Consider the following 26,229-nt stretch of genomic DNA (forward strand, 5'->3'; position numbering starts at 1 on the left):
CTTTTAAAACAGGTATATAAGAAATAAATATTTATGTACGTATTACAAGTTTATATCTTATGAAATCAGTTAAAACGAGTGGAAACAATAGTTTCATAGTGTTAAAACATGTTATTGCATAGGAACATATTCTTTTGTTGCATCTTTATAAAAGAAAATATAGAAAAAAAGTAAATCGATGCATACACACACAACACACACATACACATTCACTCTCTAAAATGAAATTTCCATACTTTTTCCAAGTCTGTTGAAATTTTTAAACCTCTGGGCAGTCCAGAAAAATATAGAAACTCTTATGGAAAATTCTACTTCTCCCTTATTTAAAATATAATGTTAAAAGATAATAGAAGTCACTCACTGTTAGACTATAACTCAATTATGTATTTCTTTCATTTTGCCTTTTCCTCAGTTCCTTTCTATAGCAAAGCCAACTGAAGTTATTTCAGCAATAACTATTATATTTCAATACAAGATAAAATAGACATTTCACTTCTGAGTCTTTTTATGTCTCTTCTTTTATTCTCTTCTGAAGCTCATGGTGTCTACCACTGTGCTTAACTAAAATCCATACTGTCTACCAAAATTTATATCTTTATTATATATTTGTACACCAAATTAACATAATTTATACTTTATAATAACATACATTAATTTATAAATAAAAGAGAATATCAGAACAGATTTTCTCTTGTGAACTTAAGAAATAACTAAACACAAATACACATGATGGAAAAAATATCTATGAGAATGCAGATTGTGATAAATAATTAAATTGAAATCCACCTAAGGCAGGTTGGTCAATTGGCTCACAAGTATAAGAGAAGACTATTAGTGTAGTAATAATCTAGATTTATTCTTTGACAGCAGTCAATCTTTTAACATGTTTTCTTTGTTGATGAAGTCTCAATGTCTTTATTTTTACTTTTTGTTTAAGCTCTAGAAATTTTTCCATGCACTTACTAAATAGAAACTAGAAAATCAAGGCTGTAAAAATACTCCCAGTTATTTAGTTTAGCTTTATCCCAGAAACATATTTTTTTTCTGTATTTATTTCTTTTTGTTTAGACATCTCTAAATCTTGGTTTTCTACTCTTGCCTTGGTCAGTACTTGTTGTGTTTTGCTTCACAATATTATATGTAGCTCCCAACAGGTCTTCTGAGCATCGTTCTCTCACTTACCTGAAACCTGTCATTTACATCACAGGAATTATCATACAAATTCTTCTCTCAGGTCTCCTTAAAAAGTTAGCCCATTTACTCTTTCCCTTCGAAAATAAATTCTTACCTCACTAGAAAAATGGAGATTTTCCTTCTTTTAAATATTGCTAGTACTTTAAAATGTAACATTGCATTTTATATAACTATTAAAGATTAAATAAAGGTTTATGTATATAATAAGCACATATATTTAATCTTTAATAGATATTTAAATTATGTATATAATAAACATATATATATATACATATATATATATAATAAACATATATATTGAGAGAGAGGGAGGAGGGAAGAGAGGAGAGTGTTGGTGTATAAGCAATACATAATAGGTGTAAACATATATTTAATGGCTCCAGGATCAAGAAAAAATGTTTCCTGATCATCATAATGGCTTTTCTTAAAGACCCTAAGATGCTTAGTTTCTTTGAAAGTTCATGTAAAAGGCTAGAAAATCCTAGATTTGATTAAACTCTTTTTTTTTTAACCTCTGTCGGAGATTGAGTTAAATATGAAGCCAACAGAAAAATACTACACTCATTTCTCCTCAGTGGAATAATTAGATACATCCAGAGCACAATCTACAACTCCATAGGAAGACAGCTATCATTCCCATTCTCAATTTCTTCATTTGTCAAATGGTAATAATAATATTTACTACATGGGATAATGAAGAAATTAAATGAGATGAAGTGTATTATTTTTAGTAACTAAAGAAAGAAATAAAATCATGTTATTTCCTATTCCCCTGCTCTTCTTCCTTCACCAGTCTTTTTGTAGGAATATTCAAAACTGCTGTATTCAGGCGATTTTTTATGGTCTTCCATTTTTGAAAGCAAACAAAGAAGCAACGTACACTCAGTAGAACTACATCACACCTCAGGTTTGCAAGAAGTCTGGATTTCTCACTAGCTCTATGGCCTTTGACAAGGTCACTTAACCTCTTTCAACCTGTTTTCCCTCTGCACAATATAATTAATAACATCTACCTTGCAGTTGTGTATTGAAGGTTAGAAATATATGGAATGTGCTTAATCATGACATGTAATTCTGTTAGTTAAGAAGTGATAGCTCCTCCTATATCCAGAAACATTTTATGAAAAGAAAATGTGTTTTACTCTTTCTTCTTGCACATCTATCTTGAAATTATATATAAAGTTAGTTTGGAATGGCCCTAGTTTGAGAAATGAGGAATAGAGAATATATATATGCTATATTTATACCTATTAGACACTTTAATAAGAGTATACTTAAAAGTCTTTTACTAGCGAGTTACATCAAAAATATATATCTTAATTTCTAATGTTAATAAATAGTTTAATTTATTAAGATGAATCAGCTGAACCAATAAGAATTAAAACTATAATTTTAATGTGTAGCCTTAGGAACAAATAAGCTAATAGGATGTACATGTCTATTCTGATGGAATAGTATAGACAGATGTATAGGTAAAAGCATCTCCCATTTTTGATGACAGATGAGTATGGTATTTTTGGCTAATAGTGATCATTGGCCATTTCTATCCTGAGAGAAGATCCCCAGGCTTCAAAGAATATCTTGCGTCAGAACCTAGGATGGAAGATGCAGACAAATCCAGTGCTTGGCTTCACAGTTTATTCTTTGTTTAGTTACCTAAATGCATTTGTCTCCCTTTTAAAATCCTGGTATTAGGATAATCTTATATAATTTGCTTAGGCAGGATTTCCATAAATTCTTTTTCTCTGTTTTTATTACTTTATTCATTTCAGCAGCCAGATGAAAAACAATTATTACTGTATTAAGTTTGATTTGTTATCCCAATTTTGACACAGTGTTTTTTTTTTAACTTTCCAATCTTAATATACGACCATACCTCTCACTTCACGTATTAGCATGTTATATTTGGCCTGTCATTCTTTCCCAGTGCCCTAATTCCCTGTATTACATTCTTAGTAATATATGTATTAGTGAAAGTGTTGAGGGTTGTATGGATCCAAAAGAAGGATCAGGTGAATGTTACAGGCCCCCCACAGCTACCAGAAAAAAAATGTATACACAACACAATTTTATCTAACATTGCGGAGGTAAGAGCTACCTTCAAGCTTATTTTGGATAGCCTGAGAAGACAGAAACCCCATGTTAACATTGCTGCACATAGATAATTTTGCAACGTTAGAAATTAGTTTAAAGCACAAGACTCCAAATCAGAGAAAAATACTCTTCTTCTTACGAACTGAATAAACTTGTTCTTATCAATTCACCTGTGTCTTACATAACTCATCAATCAAAGGAGGTGGTTGGTTCACTTGGTGTATGGATTCTCCTTAGCTCCAATTATTAAAGATTTCACAATCCCAACTGCCAAAGGCTGTTGTTTCATAAGTATGAACCCCGTCAGTATATGTCTTATCCATCTATAGAGGTTTGATATCTCATGCATTGAGCCTTAAAATATACTTCAAGGATGTATTTTCATCAGAAAATGATCATATTATTACACCTTAGGCTAGATAAATAAATTATATAGAAGATAGGCAGATGGATAGATTGTAAAAATAGGGAACCAGGGAATTAATTGCAAAGTTTTAAACATCTTCTAGATACTATTTATCTAATTTGATCCTCTCAAATTTTTTGTGTGATAGCACAATTTTATTCTATATATAAAGGAATTGAATATCAGAGACATTAAGTGACATTCTCATAGTTATATGAACATGAGTCAATATGTGGCAGAGACGGGATTCAGACCTATCATCATCATTTTCCATCACCAAATTTTCCTGAAAAGAGTATTTGATTAAAAGTAAAAATAAAATTGTGAGGAATAATAATGAACAGGGTGTGATGCTCCTTTTTCTTTAATAATTGAACAGTTGTAAGAAAATGGTAATGGAGGGGCATAAAACTTAGTTTGGGAAATGGTTGGACTTTCTGCCTTCAAGTGTGTGTGTGTGTGTGTGTGTGTGTGTGTGCGCGCGCGCGCGCGCGCGCATGCACGCATTTACTATATACATATTAATTGAACATGACTATGTTACCAAATGCTTTATGGGTATTATTTTCTATTTTAAGTTGTTATTATCCTTTTATTTATATTTTGATGTTACTTTTAACGTAGGATTTTTCAACACATAGTAGCCATTTATCAGCATCACATGCAATTACCTGTGGCGGAAGCAGTGGCAGTCTTATAAAGGCAAGAAGCATACTCAAGTCATTGCATCTCCTCTGCATGTCATACTTGACCCACATCATTAATGCATGGAAGATGGTTTCTTCATCAGGGACATTTACATCATCGCTGGCCAGGAGTTTATGGAGCTCCTCAGCTGGAAGCAGTAAAAACTCTTGATTTCTCATAACTTCCATTATGTTTTCCTGCAGGGAGAAAACATCTTGGCATAAATTTGGCTTCACTTTGATTTAGCTAGCAAAGCATCTCAGAAAGAAATGAGAAAAGTCGTCAATAACCTTTGTTCTCATTATAACATAATCCTTGAGACTTAATCCTTCAGAAACTAGAAGCTGTTAAAATGAAAGCATTGTAATTGTAATTGAAGTGTAAATGTATCAGAGACAGCACAGATCTTGTAATAACTGGAGGATTATAATGTTGAGCTTTGTTATGCAGGCAGAATGTACTAAGTGATTAAATGTTCAAGTTTCAAGTGGACCTGCTATGTAAGATTTGGTGAATACGAAGAGAATAGCATTTCAGATTTTTTAAAGCTTGACTACCTATACATGAATCAGAAAGTGGGAATGAAACTACATAGAGAGTAAATGACACTATAAGATGCATCATTGTTTATTTAGAAGCAAAAAAAACACCCCAACACAAACAAAAAAACTCCCAAAAAACAAAAAAAAACAAATATAGCACAAATAGGCCAGAGAAGTCACAAAAGCACGTATGTTCCACCCTTTTATTATCTCTCATACCTCCCTCCTCTCATCACAATTTCTCTGGCTTAATTTAGATCCCCATTTATTTTCTTCCAGATTGCTGCCATAACCTTCTAATTACTCTGCCTGACTCTATTCTTAGCTTCTTTACTGCAGCCCCTATAATAATGATAGAATGTGTCTAAAACATAAAATGTATGCCATTACTCTGAAGTTTTGCTTAGTTTCGTTTGGTCTACTTTTGTTTTTTGGTTCAAATCTCTTGGTTAACCACACTAGTTTTTTCTGGTCTGACCTCTTTCTGTTCTAAGACTACACGGCTTCACCTTATTTGTGTTCCAGTCACAAAAATTACTTACTCTTCTTTCAATTTCCATCCTGATTGACATGTCCTCCCTCTCTCCCTCTATCGCTTTAAAATGACTTTCATCCATGTTGTTTTCCTAATTTCTGTCATTTTCAAGACTCAATTCCACATCTACTTGCTATATATGGGCTTCTTGAGCCCTCTGTCTGCTTGCATTTGATCTGGCTGCCCCATCCATCATGCCTCTGCAGTGCGTGGTATTTATATTTGAGACAGCAGTTACCAAACTGTGGCCTAATTTTCAGTGTACTTAGGGGGTCTCATCACAAACTGGAAGCTCCTTGAGACAAACACCTTGACAATTAACCTTATATATCTAGATCCTGGAACATAGCAGGTGAATAGTATATATTTATTGAATTGCTGTGTTGATGATCTTTGTAGAGAAGAATAAAATCTTGGAATTAGTACAGAACAGTGCAGTTTTTTCAAACACATTTTTAAAACGACTTGTCAAAAACTTTGTATTTTAGCAGACAGGCTTCAGGGGCTGATGTATGGTTAGGGAAGACAGATCTGACTGGTTGCCTCTTCTGTTCCACCTTCCTCTGTGTCTCAACTCCAACAAAGATATAAGTAAGAATTCTCAAATCACAGTTTTGGTAGAAATCTCAATACATGCCTATTAAAGAAAAAAATGTAAAAGAGATGGGACTAGATCTCTTCCCCAAAAGGCATTATGATTATCCTAAAGCTGAGTAGGAGATTCAGCAAGTGCCCATTACTGTGTATGTCAGAGCAAATCCAAACACATTTTCTAAGTCAGACCTAACCTGTATTAAGAGTATATCCTTGGTACTGAATCCAAGGCTTGAAATGCCTTCAGCTGTCACAAAAGCATGTCAACTTTTACTTTCATTCAGGTCATTTTTCATATTTATGTACATTTAATTGACATCACAGAATAGCTGATTTCCTGGAAATTTTTGTCCCCAGTGTTTCCTCTGTGCCTAATGTAGTACTATGTAAATTATTGATGTCCAGTAACTATTTACTGAAGTAACCAATAGAGTGTTCTGAGAAATAGTGCCACCAAGTTTCTCTAAAGAACTTGATAAAAAGTGAGATCAAGATGGCTTTGAAATCTTTGAAAGATGTTTTTGTCCATCTATTTTTCGAGTTACTGAAAAATCTATGCCTCTATTAAACTACACACAGAATTGTATAGCTAAACCAGCAGTATACAGTAAAGGGTGCCATAAAAAAGCAGTTCTATGAAACTCTTAGTGGTGTCTATCAAAGACATTGTTTAAGGCATATTTTGTTATATTTTACAGTGTCTCTTTATGATGACCCTTGGGAGAAATTTCCTACAGGTTTTAGTAGCAGGAATAATTGCACTTCTCCTGAGTAAATTGGTTTGCTTTTACTATGGATGTTGTAAATTATGAAATTGATCAGATTTCTCTTTTTATTTGGCCTTTAGAAAACTTAGAGTTAAATTGAAATCTATCTCATAGGAAGGCTATAGCCTTTTATAGTTTGATTTCTTTTTCAGATGCTCCAATAGGTGTCATTTAACATCACTACAGCAGAATTTTTTTCTTTTATTCCTGAATCTGATTTAGAGTATATTTTTATAATTTTATGTCTTTGCAAGGCATACTACATTTTTGGGAACAAGCCAGGTTTGAAAAAACTGCAGTAAATAAACTGGACATTGAGAGCTAGTAGCAGATATTACTGGATCTGTCACACTGTATAGTATGTTGTTTATTATTTTTCCTTTACATATTTTAGAGTTCTGAAGTTCTCTTTGCTTTTTTTTGTTTTCTCCATCAAGTCCCCTTTTCATGATACACTGCCTAATAGTTTCCTGGTATTTTGTTTTTTGTTTTTTTTTGTTTTTGTTTTTGTTTTTGTTTTTGTTTTTGCTTATTCTAGCTTCTGGTAATTGTTTTGATTTCATTATGTTCTATTCACTGAAGAAGAAAAGAATATAAATTCACACTAGTTTCCATACATTGCTTGTGCACCTTAGCTAACTCCTTGTCAGAGAAGATCAAGTAATGAAAGGCATAAAAGTTCTTTGGCCTATTTACCTTTTGTGCAATAACTTTACTTTAAACTTATTCAATAATTCATTCTATATGGATTTACTGAACACATAACATATGGTCCCAGATAACTGTAGTAAGGAGAACAAAATGGATGTGCATCAAAAAGCATACCACACATGAGACACTATAAAACATGCAGTGCTTAGAAAATGACTTGCCAAGCAGGTTTCTCAAATGGGCCTAGAATATAGCTAGGAGTGTCAACTAGAAAATGGGAAATGGATGGGGCGCCTGGGTGGCGCAGTCGGTTAAGCGTCCGGCTTCAGCCAGGTCACGATCTTGCGGTCCGTGAGTTCGAGCCCCGCGTCAGGCTCTGGGCTGATGGCTCGGAGCCTGGAGCCTGTTTCCGATTCTGTGTCTCCCTCTCTCTCTGCCCCTCCCCCGTTCATGCTCTGTCTCTCTCTGTCCCAAAAATAAATAAAAAACGTTGAAAAAAAAAAATTAAAAAAAAAAAAAAAAAAGAAAATGGGAAATGGAAAGATATAGTATTACAACTAGAGGAAAGCATATAAACAAAGACATAATAGCAGGTAATATGGTATAAATTGCCATATTTGGAATGTCAATTTCACTGAGAATGAGAGAGAAATAATATTGAAAGTTTACTTTAGACCATATAATGGAATACACTTATTTTAAAGATTTGACAGTCTCTCCATTAAATAGTAATATAGACACACAATTTTTACACATAGAGTGAAACATTTATTATAAAGAAGATTTTAGCACCGAATTTAAGTTGCCACTACATAAGACACAAATAATCTTAATTAATTAGAGCAAGACTAAATTTTACTATCTACTTTTTCCACTTCATAATATTTAAATAATGTGGCTAACTATAAAAATTATAATTTTTTTATTTGGAACAGAATTTCCTCACCATTTTTATTTAATTATTTCATGAATGTGACACAAATATTTTCTAATATTAATTTTCTTCTCTCCCTTAATTATATTATTGTCTTCCCTTAGCTTATTATTGGTTACATATCAATAATTAGTAATTGATTTGAAGTTCCAGTAGAAATTAATTTTGGACATAATTCTGAAGGTCAGTTAACAATTAATGGTAATATCAGGTCAAAATAATATAAGTAAATCTATTCAATTATCATATTTTAGTTATTGATGTAGTTAAAATTATGAGTATTAAATTGTAGTAAAATATTTTATTAATGTTCAAATAACTTTAACATAAACTTTAACATTGTTTACTTCATCAGCAGCTACTCCCAATGTAGTAGTACACTCTATGCATGGTAAACTATTATGGTTAACTCATAGAAACCACTGTTATGCACGTCTACTGAGTTAAAACTTATGTTTTACCATCTTGCACTTTGTGATCAGAGGTCAGTTAGAAGAACTTTCTTTTCTTTTATGAGTATTACTTTTTTTAATTTTTAAAAATTTTTAGAAAGAGAGAGAGAGAGAGCGCACTAGCCAGAGAGAGGGGCAGAAGGAGAGAGAGAATCTCAAGTAGGCTCCAAGCCCAGTGCTCAGCGGGCTGACAGGGGGCTAGATCACACAACCCTGGGATCATGACCTGAGCCAAAATCAAGAGTTGGATGCTAAACTGACTGAGCCACCCAGGCACCCCACTTAGAAGAACCTCCTAATTGCTTTTTTAAGCATTATATTGGGAAGGTTAATCCTTTGCCAGACCACCACAGAATCTCTGGCTTGGTTCCAAATCACCAGAGGCCATAGAATTCATTGTCCATCTAAAATGTTATTGGTTAAAAGGATGAATTATTAGGAGACTCAGATTATCAAATAAATGAAAAACTGAAAGGTGAGCCTGAGAATTGGCTACATCCTCTGGCTGAGGCTTATTATATAGATATGGATTGCAAATGTTTGGTCTAAATTCTGAATTGAAGCAGAAGTTACATGATGCACCACCAGATCGAGTAGGGTCTCCTCAAACTTCATATCCACTTGAAAGCTCATGTGAGGTTTGGAAATAGGGTCATTGCAGATGTAAGTAGCTTAAGTTAAAATAAGGCCATACTGGATTAGAGTGGTCCCTAATCCAATTACTGGTATCCTAAAAGACAGAAACAGACATACAGTGAGAACACCACGTAAAGACAGAGGTGATCCAGAGGGAAGAAGGCCATGTGAGGGTGGAGATAAAAGTCATGCTGTCACTAGCCAAGGAATCCCAAGGATTGCTAGGAACCACCAGAATTTGGAAAAGTCAAGGGTGAATTCTTCTCTTGAACTTTCAGGGAGAGTATGGATCTGCTGACATCTTTATTTCAGACTTTTAGCCTCTAGAGCTATAAGAGAATAAATTTCTGTTGTTTTAAGCTACTCAGCTTTCAATACTTTGTTAAGGCAGCCGCAGGAAAATAATAAATATCATAAGAGAAAGTAAAAAAAAAAAAATAGTTACATTAAAAACCCTTACATAAACCTAAGAAACTATTCCCAATCTTTTAAATTATAATTTCTAAGCTCTTTATTTTATAGATTGATGCCTTTAAGAAATATCAGGTTTCCAATTACCTAAAAGATTGTCAGGGTCAGGAAAAAGTGTTCTACTATTAGGATCCAGATCTCTCTCTCTTGTTCTCTCTCCCTCTCCCTCTCCCTCTCCCTCTCCCTCTCTCCCTTTCTACTGCCTCTAGAATTTAAACCTTCTAGAAGTGCAGGGCGGGGAGACATATCTCTTCCAATTATCAAGGGCTTCTTACATCAGCTACCTTGAAGTTACTACACTGATATACTGGTGTCAAGACTAACCCTTTCAAGTTAAAACCTTGGCTTTTGATTACATTCCCTGCCTGAATTTTTAATTTTTAATCCCAGTGTCAAAGTTGCTCTCTGAACTCTTTGAATACTACGTTAGAGTTCAAAGGGAATAGAGACTCATTAAGAGATAAATAACACCTTGTTATTTTACAGGTGAGAATGTTGAGGCTGGAGGGGCTCATACACAGTCATTTCATTAGTCACAATAGGTCTGGGATTAGGTACTCAGTCTCTTGTCCTATTATATTATCTGGGCTATCTATCCTTTGACTAAGTTCTCCTTCTGCTTCTTCTTTGTTCATCTAGTTTAGATTTCCCGTCTTACTTTGAACTATGCAACACATGTACACCTTGATTCTTAAATGCTCACCTGAACTTTGTTTCCACCTCTTTTTGATATATCTGAGTTCCATGATGTGGCATGGTGATTATGGAGAGTCACATATTACTACTGACTTGGAGAGATGGTCAGGATTTAGATCCCAACCCTTGCTATCCACTCGTTGTGTGATTAAAAAGTTGGATTCATTGTGCGTAAATGGGATAAAAATGGTATCCACTGTATAGCATTGTTGTGAGGATTAAGAGTCAGGATTAAATTATGTTTACTTCTCTTAGAGAAGTAGCTGATACTTAGTAAGTGTTATATACGCATCAGCCATTACCATTCCATATCTGTGCCTACCCTTCACTTTAGCCTCCTATTGTTAGCTGTATTGTCTACATTCACATTTCTGTATCTTCCCTATTTTCTTTACTGATTATGTAGTCAACAAAATTTTATCGAGTGTTTTTTTTTTTTCTCTGCCTAGTATATTCACAATGCTAAAGAATACGGAGACTAAAAAATAAAAGTTTTGGCTCCTAAAGAACGTACTTTTTAATGAGAAGGAAAATATGATATTATAAGATATTTTATCACAAGAGAGAAAAAATGGAGAATTTAATGGAGTCAAAGTTATAAGAATACAAGCGAAGTAAATGAGGTCAAGGAGGAGTGTGAGTTCGGAAATATACACACCTTTCCTCTCTGGAATAGCAATTCCCAAGACAAGGAAATGTTTCTCATGGAATCACAGATTCACAGAGCACCAAAGACATGTTGCTGTCATGTGATCTAATTCTCATATCATTATCTAGCATGGAGAATTACTTTTTTTAAAAATAATGTTTATTTTTGAGAAAGACAGACTATAAGCAGAATAGGGGCAGAGAGAGAGGGAGACACAGAATCTGAAGTAGGCTCTAGTCTCCAAGCTGTCAGCACAAAGCCTGACATAGGGCTCAACACCATGAGTGAGATCATGACCTGAGCTGAAGTCGGACACTTAACCCATTGAGCCACCCAGGTGCCCCCAGCATCAGGAATTTCTATGACCTCAGATAATCTCAAATTGGAAACAATCTTTGAAGCTACTTAGTTTAATGTATAGTCTATGTACTTTTCTGTGCACTGTCCACCGAATGAGGATTTTCAATGATTGGAAACACATTACCCTATAAGAAAGCCCATATCATTGCTGAATAGCTCTGGCAGAAAATTGCCCTCATTTAAACATTTTTTTTTGTTAATGTTAATTTGTTTTTGAGAGACAGAGAGGGAGAAGGAGAGAGGGAAAGAGAGCATAAGTTGGGGAGGGGAAGAGACAGAGGAAGACACAGAATCCAAGGCAGGCTCCAGGCTCTGGGCAGTCAGCACAGACCCCTACATGGGGCTCAAACCCATGAACCACGAGATCATGACCTAAGCTGAAGTCGGATGCTTAACCAACTGAGTCACCCAGGCGCCCCGGAAAATTGCCCTCATTTTGAAGTAAAAACTGCCTTCTTATAATATTCTTACATTAATTCCAAGGCAAATCTATTTTTTAGTCTATTGATCAGCATTTCAAATAGTGAGGATTATATTTTTCTCTCTTATGACTTTTAAAGGCTACAGAACTATCATTGTTTAATCTTTCTAAGGGATCCTAATCTTCAAAACCAAGAAGCTATGCTAGAGCAGACCTGCATTCTTTTCTTTATTCCTTCAGAAATGAGAACAAATAAAATGAAAATAAAAAATATTCTTACAGGGGGTACCTGGGTGGCTCAGTTGGTTGAGCGTCTGACTTTGGTTCAGCTCATGATCTCATGACTAGTGGGTTCGGACCCTGCATCTGGCTCTGTGCTGACAGCTCAGAGCCTGGAGCCTGCTTTGGATTCTGTGTCTCCCTCTCTCTCTGCTCCTCCCCCACTCACACTCTGTCTCTCTCTCAAAATAAATAAACATTAAAACATTTAAAAATATATTCTTACAGACTCTGCGTTGTTCATTTACATATAACTTTTTTAAACTTTCCCAAAGACATTTTCCAAATAAAGGCAACATAAATATTAAACAATCATTGCATAAAAATCTAATTTCAATCATATATATGTATATGTATAGGTAGATATATAATTTTTGTTATTCAAATAAAACAAGGAAAAGAAATATTCAAAGAGTTGTCAATGTATATAATTGACAGTGTTTTTCTTACCAATTTTGTCAGTGCTTTGGAAATGACTATGGGTGATGGGCATTGAGGAAGGCACTTGTTGGGATGAGCACTGGGTGTTGTATGGAAACCAATTTGACAATAAATTATATTTAAAAAATTATATATCAAACCCTTCCTTAATAATAGCAGTAAGCATTAATGGCCACACCTGTATATGGATCCTCTTCTGAGTTTTCTTTAGCTACAGATAAATTATCAAGATCCAAATCTGCAAAACTACAGGGAATGGTTGCATTTTCATTATTAATTATTTTCCCTTTATTAAGTGTGGTTACTTAACTGGTTGTAACTACCCTCCCAAATATTAGAGTATCAATGTTAAATAGAAGCCTTTTATAATAATTCTAAAATTGTATCCATTATCAGAAATGATTTCTGATGGTCATCTTTCAAGATTATTGTATCAGACAAAAGATAGTTTCATTATTTTAAATTCCTTAAAAAATATATGAGTCTATGACTGGAAGTCTTTTCTGAAAAAATATTGCTAAAGAGTTAAGATAACTTGGAAATTATAGTGGAAAAAGCGATAATTATTCAACAGGAAGGATTGGAGAACATCCTTTTCTAATACTCTCTAGTCAAGATTTCTCAGGAAAAGTCACTTAATTATTCTAAGATACCATCTTCTCACCTCGAAAATGGGCTCTGGAAAAACACCTAGCCTATAAACCTTTTCTAATTTGTTTTCTAGCACATTGATCTTAGAAGGAAATAATTCCTAAACTTTACAATGTTATACAAATGAAATGCAAGTATCTTCATGGGATTCTTTAACCCTTGTAATAATTTGGCTTGCTTTTGATACTGGAGATAATTATTCAAACTTAAATATGTGATATATTATCTACTAATATGTAGGAAAAGGGAGAAGGGAGCATATACAAATCACTTATAAACATCACTACCAGGAATAGCCCAGGCAGCTAAACAGTTCTACTTCCTTTTTTTTTTTTTTTTTTTTTTTGGTTTAATGGAAAAGTAATTGTTCCAAAACATATTAATTACTTTGCAAATTGTGAAACACTGTAATTATGTATGCATAAATTATTAGAGTAGTAGTATTGATTTTTGTAACTTAATATTAGGTACATATACTCCTTGGTAGAGCCCAAACCTATCTTTCCCCCCTCCCTTCGTAAATTGCTTTCCATTAGTATTTGCCAAGTTTCTTTTGGGTGTCTTATAGAAATCACTGAGGAAGGTAGCAGATGAAAAAAAAAAAAGAGGAACATGAAAATCTCTGCACAATCTTTATAAGAGGCACATATTTGTGCCAGCCCACGGGAGAAATGGTAATATTGCCAATTAAATCTGGAGGTAACAGCATACCTATGAATTCAAAGCTGTTTCTTTTCACTGTAGCAAAATGTCCAGAACACCTGATCACATAAACTTTTTCTTAAAGGAGTTACAATGCCTCATAAAAACATTAAAATAATGATCCTCTACAACTTTTCTAGAAAAACAGAATTTTAACATAAGATAGTATTTCTGTCTTCCTTACAAGGACATCTTGCAGAAAATTGGCTGTACGAATCTTCTTTGGTGCATAAAAATGTGTATTTTATCAGGTAGTGCTCATTCTGTGCTTACAGAAAATTGAAAGAAAGTTTATCCCTTATCTTAACAGAAAACAATTTTTTTCAGGACCAAAAAAGGATTGTTTTGTCAACCTGTATTTATATAGTCTTTTGTTCTTATGCGTGTAAACATAAATGATGCATCAGGAAAGACTGTTATATGCATAATCTAAAATAGCCTGACAGTTGGGGTAAAAAGTATGCGTAGAACAAAACGGAAGAGTGAGTATGGAAGTTGCTTACATAACCACATTGATTAGTTTGCAGTTAAGAACAGCATTAACATTCTGGAACAAAGAATACATTACAATTTTGCAATCTTAAGGTTTAAATGGTCTCTACAGAAGCATGTAAAATTTTAATTATAATTGTGCATGCATTTATTGCTTAATAAAAGGATTTAGACTATTTCCCTTCTGGGGTGGACTAATTTACTAGCTGCTTTAAACCAATGTTAAAAATTACAGAATAGTATATTCTCTTATATTTAACATCTATAAAAAATTTCTAAACAACAGACATAATTGTAATCATTGTCAAAAAATCAAGTAAAAATCAAAAGCAAGCTATAAAAATTCTTCCCAAGAAAACTGTAAAATGGAAATTAACGAAAGAGAATACTTTATGTAAAACAATTGGAAGAAAGAGGATAATCCCTTTAGTATTTATGTAAATGTATAATAAATTTTCCTCCAGTTTGCCAAATAATAATTTAGTGCATGCCATTAATTTATCTCTCAGCAAATAAAATAGCCCTTAGCTACATTACAACATATATGTTTACATACAATGCATTACATATGAAAGTTGGTGCCAAACTAAGTCCATGGAATATTATTATATTTTATAAATAAAATGTAGTAAAAAGAGGCAAGTATTTTACTCTGAAAAGTTAGATGTTCATACTTCTCATAGGCTATATACATTGGCATCCCAGGGTTTCTATATGAAGTAACTATTCATTATTTCTAAAACAAAAGCTAAATATACATTTTTACATTTGATAAAGCTATTAAATAATCTTTTTTCTGTCTATTTAAAGTAAAAAGAATGATAAACTTGTATATTTGTTTCCTCTTGCTCCTGTAACAAATAACCACAAATGTTGCGGCTTAAAAAAACACCCATTTATGACTTTATGATCTCACAATTCTGTAGTCCAGGCAAGGTGTGGCTCTGTTGGTGTGCTATTTCAGATTTCACAAAGCCAAAATTAAAATGTTGGCAAGGCTCCTTCACTTTCGGTCTTTGAGAGTGAATCTGTTTGAAGCGCATTCATAGAATTCAGTTCTATGTGGTTGTGGGACAGAGATCCCCATTGCCTTCTTGGCTGTTGCCTGAAGGTCATTCTCAGCTTCCTGCATTACTGAGCATGTCCCTTCCTCCATCTTTAAATACAGCAAAAGCAGGCTGAATCCCTACATTTCAAATCTCTCCTGCCTCTCCTTCTGCCTCATGTCTCTTCTTTCTTATTCTGCCACATCTCTGTGACTGACTCTACTGGCTTCCTCTTCTACATTTAGGCACTCATGCCATTATGCTTGAATAATCCTAGATAATCACTCTGTATTGAACTCAATTAGTTACCTCAATTCCATCTGCAAAGTATCTTCACAGCAATACCTAGATTAGTATTTGATTAAATAACCAGGGAATTTTTACAAAGAGAGGAATCCAACAAAGGGGCTCTAAAAAAGTAGGAAAGCAGCCCCTGGCTATTGCTCATGGTCCTTTGGTGATGGACCCCTCACACAGTGAGGTGTATCGGATGGAGCTCTAGGTTAGCCTTCGGTGAGTGCCAGGCAAAGACAGACTTCTGGCAATTCAGTGGATATTCAGGCTTATGGCTTTAGTGAAAAAGTGTGGACAGCCCTTTCAAATGGCTTCATCTAATAGCCTCATGAAAACTTTGAGACTGAGTCTGCTGTCAAAATGAAGGAGGTAATCTTATTAAACTTAGTGAGGCTAAGTATTCCCAGTGAGCTGTCAGAGACCAGGCCCATGCATGATCCAGGAGGTCTCTATACTTGAGTTCCCATTGGGCCAGTGGAGACAGTGGCTTCTCTGCAGCTATGCCTAAGAAGTAGGTGGGCACTCCTGAGACCAACTCATGAAGACGCAAGACTCTAGCCAGGCCAGGTGTCACCCCGCCCTGTATGTACTATTTCCACTTCACTAGAGGAGACTCATGAGCTTCCTGTATCAGACAAATTGAGTCCTCTGTTAAGATCTATGACATGATTGGGATTTCTGGTAGTAAAACTACTTCACAACTATGAGTCATTTGCTTACTATCTGCTGAGCTTCTCTGATGGCTCTTTCCAATTAAGTTCTACTGAGATGGAATGAGGTGTGGCTACCATCCAACCTGAGAGATCTGTCCCTTGAAGATTGTGAGAAAAGACCTGTGGCACAATGACCAGAGCTTCATGGGGTACAGATGGCTCTCTAGGCCACCACAGCAAATGTGCCATGTTAGTTTCACTGAATCATGGGCTATGGCTAATGGTCTGGTTGTATGGTAAGGTCAGTGACAAGCCTCAGACTGGCATATAAAACAGGCCTTCTCACCTCTCTGTGGGGACCAGAGATTTAGATACAATTGTATCTTTTTGTTAACCATGTAGATGCTCACCAGAAAGTTTCTTACATAGAAAAAGAACATAACCAATGGGCAGGCCATATTTGTCATCTAAACATAGAGAATGAATTATTTTTTCCCCAGAACAAACAGATGTGCTGGGATCCATGGAGGATATCGCATGGAAATTCAGACAACATCCCAAACTGAGCCTATGGACTGCCTCTTCTGTCAGAAGCTGCCAGAACAGCATGGAAAAGCTGAATCACCTACCAGACTCTGGCCAAGAGTAATAATTCTACTCAGGGACAGATTCTTTGAGCCAATGGGCCAGGAAGATCTTTTCAGGAAGAATGTTGGGTCTGTCACCCCATATGGAGGAGGTTCTACTGGATCTTGAATGTAGTGTGAAACTTTCTCCAGGTTTGGTCTGGTCATTCCTGCCTGTACATTCCACTGACTTAGGCCACACTATGTGGGCCCTATAAGATAATATTTATTTCTCATTTGGGTTTCCTAAATACATTGCATCTAATACCAGCCCTGAAATTTGCAGCCCAACTTATACCCCCGTAGGTCTAATCACAGGGCATATGATATACTCACGATGCTGTGTATCATTCACAAGCCACAGGGGAAGTTAAGTGTTTTAATGGAAAATAGCAGTAAGGTATAAAGGGCTGATGGGAAGGAACAAGAAAACCCCAGCCTGGACCATGAATTTCAGGTGAGTAGTCTGGAGCAATGCAGTAACTATATAAAATAGTACTTCCCATTTGCCCTGCATGTTTGACCAGGCTGTCTGTCCCCTTATTTCAATTGTACACCCCATTTTTACAGCTATTGACACCTTGGACTTTACGGGGGACTCTGCAAAATTCTTCCATCCTCTTTAGCGTCTTTACAAAAATTCAAATAGATGGGCAATCAGGATGGCTATTAAAATGCGAGAGATAGAGACAGTAATCTCCTTTTCCATTTTCCCTTCAGGTGTAGAGCTTGAAGTTTTACCTATAGAAACCTTGAAAAGAATGGCTATCAACTTGAGATCTCTAGTTCAAACATTGTTCCTTACGGTGGCCTTGCTACTGTGTTCTTGGTAACCCCAAGGGATGGATATCAGCATATAAAATAGATTTGTCTTTTCTTCCTAAGAAGACCTTAGCCAGAAGACATGGGTTGACTACCTTTAGGCTTGGATCAAATGTGGCATTCCTGATCATGGATAGGATAGACTGTTCATTTTGCTCTTGATGTGGAGGATTCCCTCCAGTTCTGAACTGATAGTATATGAGTACCTTCAGCCTGAGTGCTACATGTAAGAGTGGAAGGGGGCAGGGTCTCAATTCTCTTCTCTTTCTCCTATGGGTACCCCATGTGACTTCCATCTCACTGAATTTACAGAGACACCTGTTCCAGGCAGTGGCCACTGCTCTGAATTTGAGTGGCTATTGAGTATATGACAACATCTTGATCCTACAGATAAACATTTGATTGTTGTTCCATTACATACAAGTGGGTATTTGTCTATGGATCTTTATGGTATCTCAAGTGCCACAACCTTATTTATCTTGACTCAGAGCATTGCTGCAAACTGAACTCTGGCATAGCAGTAGTGAAATGTGTCTCTAAAATTCCACAAATTCCTGTGACAGGTGGGAGTAACCAGAACATCTGAAACAAAGCACACATCAAGGCTGTTTTTGTTTTGTTTTTGTTTTTTCCCTTAACATAGCAGATTTTCCTCCCTATACTCATCCTTACCCTATTGTGTTTTTGCTAACATCTCATGTATATGGATCAATGAAACTAATAAAGTAAAAGAGTCAATTACAAAGTCCATAGGGCTTCTGGCTATCTAGAATAGATCCTAATGGATGTGGCACACCTTTTCCTTGGTAATAGTTGGGAATCATGGCTACATTCACTCTTCCAATCTTCCAATAAGGACACCTTACTGTCCTACTTGGGGTGATTTTGATTATGCCCCTTGTTGTTTGTTATCTTAGATTAACCAGCTCTGGTCACAGCCTCTCAGTTTTGGCTCATTCAAGCCCATGATGGGTAGCCCATGCTTCTTGCTCAGGCCCTCAAGGACCAAGAGATGGAATTGAGGAGTCCAGCTCCAGGAACAAATCCTATATGTGATTTTTCAGGCCCAATCATAGGCAATGGCAAGGCTTTGGCTGGCAGGACTCATAAAGGAAAGCTTCCCTTCCATACCAGACTTGTTACACAGCTAAGGCATTACAGTTTCTGAACAAAGTTGTAGTCAAGACTCACATCCCCAAGGCCGGCCATGCTCATACAGGTATCTGCATTCATAGCTTAGGCTCCCCCATTAAGAGGTCTCCTGATCAGGAGACTCAGCTGAGGCACTTCAATCTACCTTGACTCTGTACCTTTTCACTCCTAGCCCTTTCCCCTCACTTTCTCCTCTACTCAGTACTCCATAAATTAGTAGGAGTCTTCTGCTAGAGGCATCTTGGCAGTGGAACAGATTATCTTGTCTGTGCCAATCCACCTGACCCTTACCCAGTGCCATTCTTTATGGAAAAAATGTTTTTTGGGGGGAGCAAGCACAAGGTTTTACCTCTTGTTTTCACTGCCAGAGGATATGAACAAAGGCTCAACTATTCTCAGTTTGGAGTATTCTCCTAAACGAATAATTTGACATCTGGTTGCTTGATATATATAGGTTTCCCACCAATCCAATATTTTTTAAATTAGTATTTAGTATCTTTATTTTGTTTTGATTCCCTCTAGCTTCCATGTATTAGGACACTAGCCATAAATACAACTCTTAATCCTGTGACTACTCTTATAATAGGTCTTATAATAGCATCCCAAGGCGGGGGGAAGGGAAGTGAGGGGTAAGAGGTCTGGTAGGAGTGGGATCAGGCAAGGCATTATGGTAGTGGTAAGTTCTCCTCATATGATTCCCCATGATTCATTTGCTGTTACTCGACAAAGACTGACTTAAAATGTCTTGCTAAAATAATATATATATAAAATATATATATTATATATATATTATATATAAATAATACAATTTATATAAAAAGTTATATAGTGTTTGGGGTTCTTGGGTGGCTCAGTCAGTTAATCATCAGATTCTTGATTTTGTCTCAGGTCATGATCTCACGGTGGTTCGTGAGTTAGAGTGCCTCTTCCGGCTCTGTGCTGACAGCACAGAGACTTCTCAGGATTCTTTATCCATCTCTCTCTCTGCTACTCCCCTGCTTGTGCACATACTCTCTCTCTCTCTCTCTCTCTCTCTCTCTCTCTATCACTCTCTCTCAAAAATAAATAAACATTAAAAAAGTTATATAGTTTTCTATCAAGCATTTTTTATATCAAAGACAATATTTTATCCACTTGATATGCCCTAAAGCTGTTAATACACAATGGTAAATTTAAATATTTACTGTAGCTTTACTGTTATCACAAATTTAAAAATTATTTGCAACATGACTGGTCATATTACAAGTTTGGAGCTATGTGTAATGCTTTTAGTTGAATTACCATCTGTATGTATTACCATCGACGTTCTAGTAATTTTTATGGGATTCCACTAAATTCATAGTAATATCTGGATTGACTATAAAATAAAGCAAAAAAATTATATTTAGAGAAATATTTTGATATAGGTGTCTCTAACACTAGATAATGAGAGAGAGAGAGAGAGAAATTGTAACTTATCATAGGCTAGTAAATAAGGTATGAAATATATAGATTATAATATATAATGTCTACATATGAAGAAATTAAACTAATGAGGGTTAAAGTGAGGTGTGGAAGGTCCTACAGTTGTAAGTTGTAGATAGATGATAAAATCTTATTTCAAAGAAGAATGACCCATATAAGTGACAGGGAAAGAATGGGAACTTGTCAATTGAGATAAATATAGGCAGAGGCAAGCCGGAAAATCCTGAACCCTAATTTTTCTGAACCCTTCCCCTCTAGATTGCAGAACAGTCCCTTCTCTTTTGCTACACAAATAGAAAAAAATAATAAATAAAAACCTTATCAAATATAACCAAAAAACAGTAATGCCAAAGGTGTTTGGTTTATCTCAATTCCTTTCCTTACCAACTATCATTGCCTCTAGGTTAAAAATCAGAGTCAAGTCTTGGTACCATTTGGGTAGAGAAGTAAAAACTCTGATGCAGGAAGAAGTAACATCCACAGCAACGCAATTACAGGATCTGGTTAAGGGTATGAAAAAAGCAGGAAGGAATATGTTTTGGAATTGATCTTGGTATGAAGCCAACATGGAGGAATGTAAGAATAAAGATAAGACTATTTATGTGGGCCACTCACTCATTATTTGGGATTCAACATACTGGCTAAGAGTTGATTTTAGTAGTGAAAATGGAAGCTACCCTGAAGTCTGTATATGATTATGCCCTACTGTAAATAAATTGGCGATGCTAGAACTGTATTAGCATATTATTGAGGAAGAAAACAGAAATCAGAAGGAGGTGGAAATATTAAAATGGATTATGTGAAAGAACAGAAAATCCCTTCATTTTATACTCTTATGCCTTCTTGGGAGGGCCCAAAGAATAATGCTGTAGAGGGAACCATAATGTTAAGAAGGCTGGAGTTAGGAGTGGGAGGCCCTATCATCTTCCTGGAATTTAGTGCCACTGGAATTACTGATATTCCAGCATGGAAGAATCTAGATGGCAGCAGTTAACTATCAGAAGCAAGATGGATATAATAAAAATAAAGAGTAGGAATGGCATATAGTTTTCTTTGATCCATGAGAATCTATGGAATTGATCTTCAAGTATGTTGAGGTTAGATGGATGGCTTTTCACTCAGGATATTGCTTCATTTGGGGAGTTAGAAAACTTGATAGCTGGTGATATGAAAGTGGATATTATCCACTGTAATGACAAATGCTAGTCCATACAATTTCTAGATCAAAACAAGTCCACAGATTCAGAATCTACTAATTTAAGGGGGGAATGAGAGCCCTTGAGAAGCATACACAACCAGCATATACAAAGAATTTCCCTCTGATCCTTCTCCCGATGGATCTGCAGCCTTTGCTAGTATAGATGAGCACTGAGAAAAAGAAACGGGATACATTTGAGGACTGATAAGAGATTTGTGGTGACACTGAAATGCCATAATGGTTTTTTTGGGTATAGTGGGACCTATAGAAGCTGCATGCAAATGAAATTTTGCCTTGGTGTGGGTACAATGGTTCTATAGACCTTTCCTGTGATTATCTTCTTAGACATAAATGTGTAATTAAGATATGTTAACAGCTGGCAGAGTTCTCTCATTGATTCCCTGACGTGTTAGAAGACTGGTTCTCAAGTTTTTGCATGTATCAGAATGTCCTGGAAGCAGGGCTGGCTACATGATTTGTGAGGCACAATGCAAAGTGAATGCAGAGTCTCTTTTTCAAGGAGCATGAAAAAACGATGTTAAAGGTACATAGAAAGCTTTTTCTTTTCTTCCACTCTATCCCTTTTGATTCGTCTTGGTGCTTTTTATTTGCTATTTAATGTCAGTCTAAATAAAGAAAAGTTAACATTTTAAACTACTAGGGTGAATTTTACTCTACATCTTTATGTTATACAATGCTAGATTTAAATGTTAACAGTAGAGAATTGAAGTCATATGCAGAAGCACCAAAATTACATAGTTTGCACTTTGTATCTCATCTTCAAATAATGCCTAGTGTTGGTCAGAGGAAGGAAACATAAATCAGATTCAGGAACGATTGGAAGGAGGAGGGGTGCATCCCCTCAGGCCTGGCACCAGGCCTAGGTAGTGCTCCCTGGTATGGCACAACCCTCCTGCATATAATGCCAAGGGGTATTATCACCCAGCTACTGATTCGAGAAATACTTTCTTCTCAATTCTCATCATCAGGAAAGAACAAAAGAAGTTTGTTTCTCCGTAACATAGGTGGCAGTACATTTTCATCATCACAGGACTCCTGTTATAATAGAACTATTTTCTGTCATAATAGAGTCTACAAAAACCTTACCTATCCTGACATTCCAAAAAGCATCATCACAGGTAGCCACTTTATTGATGATATCAGCACCCTAATTGGGTTAGTGGCTAGTAAGTGAAACGTATTTTGGATAACCTAGTAAGACTCATGCATCCTGGAAGGCAAGTGCTAAATCCCATGAGGTTTCAAGGATCTGCTTCATCTGTGGACTTTACAATAATCTTACAGTCTAGGGTAGCAGGAGAACTTCTCTAGATGGCAAGTCATTGTCCTTCACTCATGTAACCAGTGAAAATAAGGCACAAAATGTATTAAGTTCCTCTGAATATTTTTAAAATTTATTTATTTACTTTGAAAGAGACAGAAATAGCACAAGTAGGGGAAGGTCAGAGAGAGAGGGAGACAGGGAATCCCAACCAAGCTTGCTCTGTGCTGCCAGCAAAGAACCCAATGCAAGGCTCAAACCCATGAACCATGAAATCATGACCTGAGCCAAAGTCAAGCGCCTGACATTTAACCAACTGAGCCACTCAGATGCCCCATGTTCCTCTGAATTTTATAAAGCATATAGGAATATGATTCAAATCTATATGTTGGTTGGTTCAGCAGGCTATCAGTTTCTAACGGGGCTAGTGTTTGTAAGGCCCAGTTATTCTGTAAGCTTTCCTCCATTTATACAATGCGACTAGACATTATTTTGCTCTGGAAGTAGCCATGGTGGGTAAGAAGTTGGGAAGAGAATCTATCAAGTCTCAGTGATAAAATTATGGTTTGAACTTCTCAGTACCACCCTCTGCAATCAAGAATTGTTCTCTGTTTGAGCAAACAGCTCTTGGAACACTGTTGGGCTCAAGTGATGATTAAGGATCTTACCATGGAACATCCAGGGACTACGAAAATTGTTTTGGTATTATTAAATCCATTTGATAATAATGAGAAGTAATCATAGAAACAATCCATTGTACAGTGCAATTTCACAATGGAAGCATTGCATTTAAACCAGGCTTGAGCAGGTCTAAAAGGCACTAATAAGTGAATGCCTGTTCCTCAACTAGTATGTATGGTCCCAAGGTTTTTTTACAATAAACTTATGGAAAATGAAACAATTCAGTCCTAGTTTAGAAAAGGGATGGCATGGTATATCAGTGCTAGCCAGGACAGTGATGAAAGTATATTTTTTAATAGGCAAATCTGTGAACATTTCACTTAGATGCCTACTTTGTTGGAAGAGAGAAATAGTCTAAGTCACACATAAACTTCTGAGCATGAGCAAATAGCTTGACTGGCTATTGAGAAGCCTGAAAGGAACAACAGAGAAAGATCAGTGACAAGGAGATCTGGAGTACCCTTATGTCAATAGATATACTCAAGTGATCATAAAGTAAAAATCTTTCTTAAGTGCCCAGCAATAGCATTCATTACAGAGGAGGCTCTCAATGATCAGGTACCCAGTATAACTTGTACCATGGACATCAGCTGTATTATTTTCTATGCCATCTCAGTGTTACAATGGGCCCACAAAAAGATGACCATGGTAGCAAGCATAGAAGTTATATATGGGTATGAAAATATGAACTCCCCTTCAACAAAGCTGATCTAATTATATTATTGATAATTCCTAATATGGCACAATTCTTTGAAGAAGACAATCTAGCTATCTGGTGGAAAAGTGGATTATTTTCTGGAATAGATACATACTCTGGACATAGGTTTACATCTTTGGCTTCTCAGCACCAATCTCTTAGAGAATTCCTGATCCAATGATACAGTGTGACTGGCAAAATTATGACTGACAAAATGTCCTTGAGAAAAGGAACCTATTTTATGACAAAGGCAGTACAAAAAAGGACTCCGGAACATGACATTCATTGGTCTTACCATATCACCCATGAAAAAATGCATGTCATTAGAAAATGTCAAGGGTAATATAAATAATATTATATAAATAATGTAATATACATAATATAAATGTAACTAATATTTATTTTACTATGACAGGTGCTTTACTCATACTATCTTATTTGGTGTTATTTTCTGTGTATAAGTAATGAGGCTCATAGAGATTAGGAGACTTATCCAAGGATACAAACCTTGATAAGTGGTTAATTTAAACCTAGAATTATGTATCTTCAAACCATTCTTCCTTGTACTTAACTTTGTTTGGGATGGGGTTATATTATCAAGAACTAGGGTAGGTAGATAAATTTCCAGGAATGAGTTAGCTAATAAACATAATAATGAAGAGTTATAGAAAAATTGAAAAACAAAAACATGTATGAGATGCTTGGGGGACAATGACAATCCTGGTCAAGGGTAAACAGATGGCGTATCTGGGGAGAGCAAAAGAATAAAGGTAGACTAAGCAGAGCGGGATTAGGTGCAAGAGGCTGAATGTCAACCTAAATTTTAACATCAATTTGCAGTCTGGTTGACAAATACATTGATGAACCTTCGGCAGAAATTAATGTCGTCAAGAAAGACTTAACATCTATTAATGTACAAAGAGTTTTTACAAGATTCATTCCTTTTGAAATAATAAGGTATAACATATGGATACTATTTAGCAGAAATGTAGAAATATAAGTTCATGAAAAGTTAGGTTTTGGGCAGATTGGATCTGGAGTCATTTTAATTGGTAGAGAATCAAAGAACTTGTATAGCTTGGCCAACATTGCTGATTTAAGGAAAAGGAAGAAAGGGAGATATTCATGAAACAGAGAAAGCAAGCAAAAGAAAACTTTAAGACAGTTGAATTCATACACTGAAAAATACAGAAAGTTGAAGGAGAATGAAAACAGAACAAGCCCATTGATTTTCCATTAGTATCCTTAAAGATCACCACTTTCAGAGGTGCCTGGGTGGCTCAGTTAGTTAAGCATTCAGGTCATGATCTCACAGTTCCTGAGTTCAAGCCTTGCATTGAGCTCTGTGTGGACAGATCAGAGCCTGGTGCCTGCTTTGGATTCTATGTCTCCCTCTCTGTCTGCCCCTCCTCTACTCTCTTTCTCCTTCTCTCTTTCTATCTCTTATTAACAAACATTAAAAAAAAGGACTTTCAGCCAAGTGGTGGGTGTAAAAGCTTGATTGTAAGAATTCAGAGTCTGGATAATCAATTTAGTACTAACAGAAGCAGAAGACTATTTGGAGAACTACAGTGCTGGAAAGAAAATGTTTGATACCATAGTTTTACAGCATAAGACTCATCTACTTGACTAAATCCTTGATAATTGTCTCAAACCTGGA

The 26,229-nt window shown here is 35.7% G+C and overlaps 1 protein-coding gene across 2 annotated transcripts in view; it reads right to left on the reverse strand.

Moving 5' to 3' along the window:
- The window catches only part of KLHL1 (kelch like family member 1), a 362,590-nt gene that overhangs the window by 143,173 nt on the left and 193,188 nt on the right, over nt 1–26,229 (reverse strand). For both annotated transcript variants that reach the window (XM_049647049.1, XM_049647048.1), the window contains one exon: nt 4,366–4,578. In XM_049647049.1, coding sequence (XP_049503006.1) covers nt 4,366–4,578 — 213 coding nt within the window. The remainder of the gene's footprint in view (nt 1–4,365; nt 4,579–26,229) is intronic.

Source organism: Panthera uncia, assembly GCF_023721935.1.
Source record: "Panthera uncia isolate 11264 chromosome A1 unlocalized genomic scaffold, Puncia_PCG_1.0 HiC_scaffold_16, whole genome shotgun sequence".
Classification (NCBI taxonomy): domain Eukaryota; kingdom Metazoa; phylum Chordata; class Mammalia; order Carnivora; family Felidae; genus Panthera; species Panthera uncia.